Consider the following 12,197-nt stretch of genomic DNA (forward strand, 5'->3'; position numbering starts at 1 on the left):
GCTACATGTTTTCCTTCCACTCAATTTTCCATTCCTGGAAGGAGCACACTGTGAACCCCCAGCTTCCTTTGCAGTTATTTATTACAAAATAAATATGGCCATAACAGAGAATGGCAATAAAAACATCATTTTTATTGCCATATGTAATCTAATTTTATGATTAATTAAAGCTGGGGTTTTATTGGGTGTAAGAGTTTCACAGAGTGAAATCCCCTCCCTGTGATTTTTACTTGTTGAATTGAATTGTTGAAATAAAATAACTTTTTACTATAGATTCACCTGTATGAGCTGCTGAATGTTGTACAGGTATGTTTAAAAATATAATAAAATAAAAATAATCTTTAGATATTTTATTTTATGTATTTTCTTTTTTCTCTTACTATATTTCCTGTACAATCTGAACACATAAAAAGTAATCATAGTCCAGTTTTCTTATTTTAGAAGGTCAAACAATACTATCACTAATTTCAGTGATCTCACTCATATCACTGAAATAAAATTACCAACATTTCTACATACATTTAAATAAAAAAACTGAGATGAGAACATTTTTAAATTAATCATTCACATGTCACTGAGCTAACACGGGTGTTCTGGTTCCCATTTGGCCATCAATCACTGTACCCAGCATAATTACTTAAAAAAAAAAAATAATTAAGAATATCAGGTCAGAAAAGTAGGCAGGTAGAGTGAATAATAGGAAATTACCTTCCAGTTCCTGTGAGTAAATACAGAACATCTAACATATCCCCCGTTGAGTAGTTGGACTGCAACAGAGCTCGGATGAGCTTGGTGCATGCAGACCATCAGCGCTGTGCATTCTTTAGCCGGGGACTAATTTCCAGACCCCCACTTGGGTCTGGGTAAACAGCACCGCCCCGATGGTTGTTTGTTTTAAGTGTGGAACGATCCGTCGCACAGCGCCGGGCTCGATTGACACTGTCTGCTGATCTGCTACTGCGGATTGCTCAGAATAACAAGGCTGCTCGCTAATTCCCGTCTATCGGGGCTTTCGCCGAAACACCGAGAGAGTAGGGTCCAAAAAAAATCCAACAGGGCAGGCAAGAACGCCGCGCCGCCGTTGTCCGCACCCCAGAATGGCTTCAGGAGATCTTTACGAGGTAGGAGAAAAGCACGTCCACGGAATATGCTCTGTAATATTGACGAATTATGGAATTAGGAAGTAAAGGGAAGGGCGTCACGTATGTAAAAAGCGGTGTCCTAAGCCCTTTAACAGGCGAAACTAACCCTCTTCACGCTTTACAAACACGGGGTTGGCTTTATTAATGCTTCTACTTAAAGTCGCTCCTGATATACTTTAGCATGATTCTTATCGGCTGTGGTAAATAGGATGTAATAGAAGGGCTAAACTCCTCAGTGTGTCGCCGAGTTGAAAGTCGTGGTAAAGTGACAGCAGCAGCGCTGAGCGGACGGGCATGGTGAGCTGCCACAGACTGAGTGATGGGCTCTCAAGGTGCGCATTTAACATACCAAAATATATTTTCTCATGGCAGTGTTTATTGGTTGGGTGAGTGTGTGGTGAGATCAAACAAAACAAGGCGGTAGTTTATATTTAGCGAGCGCTGAAAAGTGGTTGGAGTGTGCTGGCTGATGTCTGTATTTGTGAAATAGTGACTCGCAGCGTGGGGTGGAAAAGTTGCCCCCAAATTGGAAGGTCACGCTGAACCTTCGTGCGCAGCAGCATCACTCTGAAAACGGTGCCAGAAAATACCCAAAGTCCTGGCACTTTAGCCTCATTATTCTGTTATGGTGTCAGATGTTGCAGTTCACAGAAATGACGGTTTGATTACAGATGACGTCCTTTTAAGACAAACGAGCATGTCTTTTCCATCGTTTATTAGCCTGTATGTGATGTGGTGCACATTGTTTAGACTTGCCTCAAAAAGTCCAGCAGATAGCTGGGGTTCTCCCGATTTTGATGTAGATAATCTCTTAACTTCATAGAAAATATTGCAGGATGAGTTAAGGACAACGAATAAAATCCAAAACACTAGGTTATAGTTTTCACGCTGCTATTTTTTTAAATGTGTGTTTCAATGTGTGTTTAATGTATGAAACCATAGAAAAACACCGCTTTGATTGTTCTCAGTTCTGTATACTTTATCTACGTTTAATGTAGAGGAGATCAATTCAATTGTAGTTTATTTTGTGAATACATCTTTGCCTCAGTGATGTGAGCAGTATTTCTAATAGAACTTTTATAGTTCTATCTACCAAAATTAGACAGCTTCCTGTGCAACAAACACTGGTTTTGATGGTTTTTGATAAGCAATGGGTATTATTTTCATTAGCTATGTGAAGTATGCTTTTTGTTTCTCTATTTTTAAATGGATGATTTAACCAAATGCATGATTTAATCAATGCACTCAAAGCTAACTGAGGAAAGGTTGGTGTGAGTGTTTCTGTTCCAATATGGTAACAAATCAGATGTTGTTAAGAATGACAATATTCTGGAAGTAGGGGCTGCACATTGGCGCAGTTGGTAGAGCTGTTGCCTTGCAGCAAGAAGGTCCTGGGTTCGATTCCCGTCCGGGGTCTTTCTGCATGGAGTTTGCATGTTCTCCCTGTGCATGCGTGGGTTCTCTCCGGGTTCTCCGGCTTCCTCCCACAGTCCAAAAACATGACTGTCAGGTTAATTGGTTTCTCTAAATTCTCCCTAGGTGTGAGTGTGTGTGTGCATGGTTGTTTGTCTTGTATGTCTTTGTGTTGCCCTGCGACAGACTGGCGACCTGTCCAGGGTGTACCCCGCCTCTCGCCCGGGACGCAGCTGGAGATGGGCACCAGCAACCCTCCCGACCCCATTTAGGGAAGAAGGGTGTAAAGAAAATGGATGGATGGATGGATATTCTGGAAGTGTACAGGTTGAAGACATATGCTTCGCACGATAAACTAAAAGTATCTGGGTCACCAATAACATATAATTTTCAAAATTTTACTTTTAGAGCTTATTTAAAATGTATAATGTCTATTTACCATTACATCTAAAATAATTTGGAATATGATAAAAATCCATATATTTCTCACTCATTTCAGAAAGCAAAATGGAATTTATATAGATTAAGGACACAGAGTGGAATACATTATATCAAACCTTCATTTCTTGTAACATTTATAATTATGGCCTACAGTTAATAAAAACTCAAAATTCAGTGTCTTAGACAATTTAAATATAATTGAAATGAACGCAAATATTGAAATGAGTGACAAAAACATATATAACTTTCTCACAGTATTACTTTTTTTTTTAAGTGTCCCTGTATATTTAACTAAGTACAAATAAACTATATATTCCCTACCTGTCTGTCAATTAGGACTGTGTAATTTTATCGATTCTACAATATTTATCAATATTTCTTCCCTCAGAAAGTATACATTTTTCATCCTCAAGTATCGATAAATTAAATCGCACTTTGAGTTTTATGTCAAATCCACATGATTTAAATGACAGCTATCACACATGGCATTTTTTACCCAGTTGCATATGTACATTAACCTTTTACAATTAATTACAAAATGAAATGAAATTGAAAAATTACACTATCTAATATATGTGAATAAGGCAAAAAAGGTTATTTTTCTGTATAACCAAATACACAAAACCACACAATTAACATTTAAACAAAGCCAATGTGTAACAAAAACAACATTTATTGCACCAGTATTACACCATTAGTTCAGTTAATTCAATCCAAGACTGTGGAACAGTCGCAAGATGTCACCAAAATCACTCTGTCCATCTAAAATCTCAGAAAATTAAAAAAATGTATTGTATCTTACCATATCTTATCGTATCCTTTGTGGAATATTGTGATATATATAAAACAGTGTGCAAAATATCGCACATCTCATTGTATTGTGAGATTAGTGTATCGCTGCAGCCCTACTGTCTATTTAGTTTTATTCTGTCTCAGTTTACTGCTGACAACACAGAGGTATTTGAGGCCAGGTTTAAATGCTGTGCTCACAAACATTAGTTGCTTACTTTTCCTTTAAGCACTTCTGGGAGAAGCAGTTTTGGAAATTCCTTGAGGGTAGCTTCCACTTGTGTATTAGGGTAAAGATATTTTGTTGTCTTGCACACAAGAATGTGCCTAAAAGCCTCTGGTGCTTGATATCTGGTAAAAGTTGCTTATTATTATGGCTAGTAAAAGACAGTGTCCATCCAAAATGTTGTGATTTATTTATTTTTGTTGTAATAATAATAATAATAATAATAAATCAAAAACAGCTGCTGATTATTCCAGAGTTGGACGAGTTCTTTGATTCGGGACCATACTTCTGCGAATTTTACGTCTTTCCTTCATTGAAGGCACCTGATAAAAATAAATGTGTTCGTGTAGGTCTTGTTAAGAGGCTGAAGATACAACTCTTTCTCAAGTTTATTGGAGCACAGACATATAAAATGTGTACTTATATTAACCTTTTTGTAATACCCGCACACACTTCTTTTTAAATGCCAGTTTTAGTACTTAGCCAACTAATCCCACACTTATATCTGGGTCAACAGCTGCACACCACCTCACACTTACTTCCTCTAATGCTGAATGTGTAAACTACCAGGTCAACTAGTTTCCCCTTGATGTCCTGAGATCAAATTAAAAAGTAGAGGTCACTGAGCATCCGGTGTGGCTGCCACAAGATTGTTGACATAGCTCAAACTGCTCAAAACATAGAATTATTCAAATATTTACTAGATTATTTGGGAATATTTTTTATTTTTTTTACCTTTCCTTGAAAGTTGCGTGAGATGCTAAATAGTTTTTAGTAATCCTGTTTCTTTTACTGCATGTTGCATTCAACATGTGTTTTATTGTTTGCTTGGGAACTAGTTTTGTGATATGTGATAATACATTTGACCTCAAACTCCCACTTTTTTCAGTCTGCACGACTTTTCTATTTGTTCGTTACGAATACCAAAAATACCGACATAGGCAAAATGATGAGAGTCATTGTCAGAATTTTGAGTTTATCACCAAGCGGATAGTGTCCTTTGAACTAAGCCTTCTTTGTTGCACATTATAAAAAGCTTTTAGGTCTTTTTTAATTTGAAAGGTCCTTATGTATAGCTGTGACTCACCAGCAGAAGCATGAATGACACTGCTGTCTTGTATCTTTTTTCTGCTTTAAGAAACAACTAATGAAAAAGGCTTTAAAGTGTGAACAAATAGACTTTATAAATTCACTGTTGATACTTTGTTACTCAGGTATGAGTTTTGTAAATGGTTTTGGTGAATTTATACTGTAACTTCAATGCAATATTTTTTGTGTTTTTGCTGCACAAAAAGAATTTTGTCTTGCTACCTTTAAAGTGAGATTTTATTTCTCGTTTCATCTTTACCATCACAAGGATTCGTCACTTGGTTCATTAATATTGCAGAGGAGCTTATCTGGTAATGCCAAAAACAAATGAACATTATAATGCATAATAACAGATTAACATGCAATGATGCAAATGCATTTCCAAAAGCACTAAGCCAGTGGTGTCCATTTCAGTTCTCAAGGGCCAGTTTCTTCCTCCAACAGAGTGGATTTAAATGGTTGAATTGGCTCATCGACTTGCCGTTAAGTTCTGCAGAGGCCTGGCAAGGAAACATCCTTTGAATCAAATGTGTTGAACCAGAGAAAATATCTAGATTATATTTGCCCCAAGGACTGACATTGAACACCACTGCTGTAAGGCATTCATCTGAAACAGATCAGTGGCTGTTCATTTTTTCCCATATTGTGCTTAGAACCTCTTTACTTTGTACTTAGCTCTACAATTGAGCCGGTTAGCTTTGTCAATGCGTCCTTTCATCTTGATAACAATAAATGGACTTTAACACGTTTTAATTTATGTAACTTAGATTAAGTCATATAATTGAACATTTCAAAGAAAGCACAATAATTTTTCAAAGTTTTCCACTACTGCGCACTGTAGAAGCAACTTGCCCCTTACCTGATATGTCACATTTTCAGTTGTCGCCGTAATTTTTCACCAGAATACATTTTGCTATAAATTATACCTGAACAGCAACTTTGGGGGATAAAGGTGAAACCTAACTTTCCAAAAGTACTCCTGTGTGTGTGTTTGTTTTATGCTTGTTCCACGTGGTTTATCTGAATGGTTGACGTTTGCTATTTGACTTTTCTCATAGGAGATTGGTAAGTTTTAACTCTGGGTCATTAACTGTCTTTTGTCTGTCGTTAAAACTGCGTCAATAAGTTGTAATCAAATGGATGCAACTTAAAGACTGAAGCAATTGAGATTGACCAGGTCCTGAGAGAGACATTATGCAGACCCTGTATAAGAATTTGACTTGAACACTTTGTTGTCACTGTATGAAATTTGGAAAGAGTTCAATATTTGACTTGACATGGTATATCTAAATTCCATACTGAGTGTCTCATGCTGATTTTTGTTTTCTATGTGGAGTACTCTACAAATGTCACTTATGAATTTTTTAGCCCATTGTGAAGTGGCTATAGAAAACAAAACTTATTTCACAAAACATACAGAGAAAATATGAGATTTATTTTGCCTTGTCCTTAAATGAAGCTATTGGAATACCAGTATGTCACGTCTTTTCATAGAGCAGAGTGCCGTGGCCAGAATGACGTTCTGCTTGCTGCAAAGATGTTAAAATAATTTTTAGATCAGCACCATAAATCAAATTCCAGCAGTCATAGCAGTATTAAAGTATCCAGTACTTCAGCTGTAAATGACTGTTTGGGTGGATGGGTTCTCCGGTAGGATATTCCTTTGACCACCACCATTGTGCTATGCATGCACATTTTTATATCCTCATGTCACTATTGAGCAACAGATGTTATCCTAATATAAAGCCTTGTTAATTTTTATCTACCACTCTGTATGGATACTATACTACAAGTGATGAGTTGTGCACTGCAGCCCTAATAATCTTTCCAAGACCTGGTTGAGATGGTGTACTTTATGGCTAGTTTCAGTGCAGTCTAAATCTAGCATGAAGGGGATTCTTCTAAATGAGATTTAACTTGAAAAGTTACAAAATTGACTTTTTGTTGCTTTATATCAGGGGCAGACTGGGAGCTACTTCACGGGTACAGAGTAACACGAAGGGCTACTTGTTTGATACAGACATAATTATTCTTGGCTCAGTCTTTATAACAATAATTCACATATGTAAATATGATTACATGCTGCCTGATCATATTAATGCTACTCACAATAGTTATCAGTAAGGACACCCTTACAAAAAAATCCCATGAAAATCACATGTGATCACATGTGGAAATGTGTGAATCACATGTGATTTTACCACGAAATGTTCCAAAATCACACATATTCATATGCTTTCACATGTGATTCACATCATTCACATGTAAAATTTGTGTGAACCACATGTGAAAGTCACATGTGATTTTCATGGGATTTTTTTGTAAGGGCAGCTATGGTTAATTGCTATTATTTGATCGGACGTTCTTAGTTCAGAGTTTGAAGTTGGTGAGGTGGGGCACGCCAAAGCCTAAATCTTGTTGGTCAGTTTGCTTTAGTTTATTTCACGGGTTGGCGTTTTTCTGTAAGCTAAACATGAATGAGTGGAGTTTGAACCTCCCACCTGAGCTTTTTACAGTGTGTGGTTCTGGTGGGTCGCTGGTTTATTAGCTGTTTTTGTGGTTTCACGAACTGAACAGCTGACGGATCACCCGCTGGCTGACACCAGTCCGACAGATTGGAGGGTAGCACAAAACTAACACTACACCTGACCTGCAAGAGCACATCCACCTCCCCAATGCGCAAAAATCAGCACAAACCTAAACCAAAAGACACTTTTTTTTTTCAGACAATGCTAAATAATAAAGACATGGAAGCGAAGCCCATCCTTGTGATTCACGGAAAGAGGAAAGTGTTGATCGCAGGTTCAGGTGGTGTCAGACGTCCAGACCACAAGAAGGTGAAGCATATTTGCTTAATTTCTACTCTACTTTGGCTAGATTAAATTAGACTAGATTAAATTGTTTAACCCACAGTCTTAGCGCGACGCTCAGGAAGAGCGGCAGATGTGGGCTAACGGGTGACCCATCAGCTCTCCATTTCGGAAAATATCAAAGAAGCTCATAAACCGACGACCCGCCAGAACCGCACACGGTAAAAAGCTCCGCCGGGATCCAAACCGCTCTCAGAACTACGAGAGGTTCAAAGTCCTTTCGTTCATTTTTAGCTTACAGAAAAACCGCCAAGCCGGAAAATAAACAAAAGTAAGCTGACCAAAAAGATTTAGGCTTTGGTTGCTCACCCATAGAGACTCACACAGATGTGCGCTATGTCCAAGATTTTTTGGCACAAAAGATCTTTTTTTTTACTTAAAGGAAAATCTCAAGGTACACAGAGTATGTACAGCCGTACAGCTGCAGGCGCTGCTGCCCTCCGATAAAATCCTCCGATAAAGGCGTCTGCGCATAGTTCTGAACTTTAACCATAGGAAAGAGTTTTATACATAAAGCAATTTATTTTAAACATTTTTTTTTTATCATTTCCTTTTTTTAAAACTCTAAATATAAACAAATGTTATTACTTCAATGTAAAAACAGTAAATTCAATAATTTTTTTGCCAGTGCTCCCTAATGACAATGGCTATGTTTAGAACTTGCTCTGCGGGCGACTGACAAGGTCCCTTCGGGCACCGTGTTGGTGACCCCTGCTTTATATCATAATATAATGCCTCCATCAAAAACACACTTGTTGCTTTCATTCATTTAAATATGTTTGAGAAATCCTTGAATCTCTTGTGGCAGCCATTCAGAGGTGCCTAAAAACCTCTACTTATACAACGTACCGCCTATTTACCTGAGGCTCCACCTTGGAGCTGAGTCCTCAGATAAGTTTCCACCCCATAGCGCAGCCCTCCCCTGCAAGAACAGAAGAAAATAGTTCTCTCTCCCATGGTTGCATGAACAAAATGACAATCTCTTATTGCACCCAGATCTGGGAGTTCTTGTAGCTTTTTTCATACATCTTTTGAACAGAACCTTTTTTTTTTTGCATGGTGTCTGAAAACTAATATATACAAATGCTGCAGTTGGGGGAACCTTGAAAACTTCAGTTCTTGTGTGGTTTGAAATGCTGTGGCAGGAAATAACTTTGCTCTGGTTCTTGCCATCTCAAGGAAAAGTACTAGTTTCTGCTTTTGAGCAGCATGTTGGGGTTAAGACAGGTGGAGCAGCTCCATAAGGTCTATAAGCACAATGCAGATTCATTTCCATACTTAGACATGTCCCTGTATTCAGAATAGAAATCAAAATTACAGAGTGATCAAGTAGGCATAACTTTATGCCTACTTCATCTGAAGAAAATACACCATTAATCACAGCATTAGTCATCTCATTTGTTGAGTTCTGTGCCTCACAAAGACACAATCTTAAGCTAATAAACAAAAAAGTGTCATTTTTTTTAATCACTTTGTGTTATCTCTTCAGTTTCTCTTCTTTGGTGGGTGGTAAATCAGTTTTTAACAAGAAAAAATATATATATATATATTTTGAATAATGGACCACAGCAAATATGTAGTAATTACATAAAGTTTTTTTATTAAGCTATTTTCACTGACAAAAGTCACAAAGCACTGTTCAACATAAATCACAATTAAATTGCACAAAGGTTAAAAACAAGCATAAGAAGGACAATAAAATCCTTACAAAGCTCTCCTTAATTCCATGTAATAACCTCTTAACTGATTCAAGCTATTGTATTTTGTTTGTTTTTTCAGGAATGTATGTAATAGTTATAAACATATTTTATTTTAACAAAGATTTCGCTGAAGCCCATATATTACTGGTGTTGTTAATCCAGACCAGATTGATGACTTCCAATTTACCCAGGTAGAAATGACCATCATCCTGACATGCACTGGCTGGAAATTAAAGGCAGAAACCAAATCAATATAAACCAGAGGAAGCTTTTAAAATTTGTCCTTTGTTCTCATTGTGTTTTGCATTTGGCGTTCTACCCACTGTGCTTTGTGGTAGAAGATTCTTCAGTGAAATATTCTTCATCGTTTTATGACCAACTCCATCATGAACTCTTTAGAATGGCTACTTTTAGCTTTTTTTATTTTGCTGCTAAAGATTTCAAGTAGTTTTTCAGTTTGTTTGCTTATTGACCAAAATGAGTAATGCTACTGGTGACTCCCAAGGTGTTTTCTGCTAATAGTTTGCACTATGTCTTTGCAGCAGGGGACACACGTGTTTTTCTCAGTATGAGGAAGAAATTATCATTTGTAGATTCTGACCTTTTCTGTCTCAAGTATGGCCAAATATTGCACTAATGAGTTACAAGGGACCATTTTTCTAAAGATGCAAAATATGCAGAAATCCTCATAGAATAAGTTCTAATATATTGTGGAAACATTAGAATTGACTCCGAGTGTGTTTTCTTTCTCTTACGGTTTACATGTAAAAAAGAAAAAAAAAAAAAAAAAAAAAGCTTAGTAACTGCAATTGTCTTTTATGTTTGCTTTTGTTTGTTTTTGTTTTTCAAAAGGGGTCCATAGATTTTTTTTATTTTTTTTTTCCCACAAATAAGCAATTCAAAGTGTGGTGTGCAGCTCCCCTGACTCCGTACTTAGTGGAAACAGACGCAACTGCAAGATTTTCAGATCTGTCTACCAGCTTTGTCAGCATTTGAAGAAATTTTACGCACATTCTCAACCTTCCCTTCAGATCTGACCACTTGCCACTTCCTTGTTGTAAAGAAGCATCCACACAGCATGATGCTGCCTCCATATTTTGCTCTGGGTGTTCTAGTCCCACCACATAAAGTGTTTTATATATAGGCCAAAAAGATGAGTTTTTATTTAATCTGACCAATGTCCCCAACTTCTACATATTTGCGGTAGCAAACCGCCAATTTGAGTTTTTGTTTTATTGCAGGTTTTCTTTTCGCATCTCTTTCCATTGAGACATTTGCTCTGTGCATGCAGATAGTTTTCATGTCAGCTACTCTCAACTCTCCCACCTGTGCATGGGACGTGAATCTCTTCACAAAACTAAGATTATACTAAGATTTAATTACACACAGGCAAATTGTATTTACTAGCTGGGTGACATCTGAAAGTAATTAGTAACTCTGGATTATATTTAGAAATATCAAAGTAAAAGAGACTGAGTTCAAATACATGCTCAAATACACACTTTCCCATTAAAAATAATAAAAAAAATATTTTCTACTAACAGGTATCTACATGGTGGTAAACATGTAGAATTTAAAACAAGGTGCCGAAAGTACCTTGGGTAAATCAACGTTGCCTTCTTATTTGGCTGTTGTGGATGTTCTTAAGGATACTTATTTATCCTCTGTAGCTGCAGCAAAGTTTGCTTCTTTAATAATAATCTGAATTTTTATCTAGGTATCCTATGCACCTGTTCGGTAAATTATATTCAATGCCTTAAAAAGTATTCACCCGTTGGATGTTTCATCCTCTTTATGGGAGGTCCATACACTGTATTCCTGGCTACCATTATAGCATGAACACAACCCAAAGCAAATCAGAGGAAAGCTTATTGAAACATGTAAGTCAGGAGTCAGGGGATGCATACAAAAAAATCTCTAAGGCCCTGAACATCTCTCGAGTTCAGTTGAATCCATCATCAAGAAATGGAAGAAATGTGGCCCATGTCTAGAATCTGCCTAGATCACAACATCTTCAGAGTTATACAAGAAGAAGAGTACTGAGAGAGGAAAGCAGGACTCCTTCAGCTGAGGTAGTTACAGCTGAAGCTTCAGGTTGCCTGGGTTCTTCACCAGGCAAATCTTTATGGCAGAGTGGTAGTCAGAAAACATCTCAAGAAACCTCCTATCAAAGCTCTATTAGAGTTTGCCAAAAGGCACATGGGAAACTCCATGGTCAAGTGCAAGAAGTCTTAGTGGTCTGATGGGACCAACATGGAGCTTTTTGACCATCAAATAAGACACTTAAGTTTGGTGGACACCAAACACTGAACATCACCACAAACACACCATTCCCACTGTGACGCATAGTTTTAGTACCTTCATGCTGTGAGGATGTTTCTCGACAGCAGGCCCTACAGGCTTATAAGGACTTTAATTTAACATGTTTTCCAATATTTTTGTGAAAATATTCAGGCAGAAATATTAACGAAATTTTCCAAATTTTATTAGAAACCAGTGAAAATTGGTTCTAACTACCTAAAATAAA

The 12,197-nt window shown here is 37.2% G+C and overlaps 1 protein-coding gene across 2 annotated transcripts in view; it reads left to right on the forward strand.

Moving 5' to 3' along the window:
- The first annotated feature begins 830 nt into the window (after positions 1–830).
- The window catches only part of LOC122842930 (chromodomain Y-like protein 2), a 38,497-nt gene continuing 27,130 nt past the window's right edge, over positions 831–12,197 (forward strand). The window contains exon 1 of one of the 2 annotated variants that reach the window (XM_044137239.1): positions 831–1,121. In XM_044137239.1, the coding sequence (XP_043993174.1) occupies positions 1,098–1,121 (24 nt within the window). In that variant the 5' untranslated portion in view covers positions 831–1,097. Of the gene's footprint in view, positions 1,122–1,337; positions 1,475–12,197 lie in introns of those variants that run through there. The other variant, XM_044137247.1, reaches the window with a different exon arrangement.

The sequence above is a fragment of the Gambusia affinis genome, linkage group LG02 (genome assembly GCF_019740435.1).
Source record: "Gambusia affinis linkage group LG02, SWU_Gaff_1.0, whole genome shotgun sequence".
NCBI classification, from domain to species: Eukaryota; Metazoa; Chordata; class Actinopteri; order Cyprinodontiformes; family Poeciliidae; genus Gambusia; species Gambusia affinis.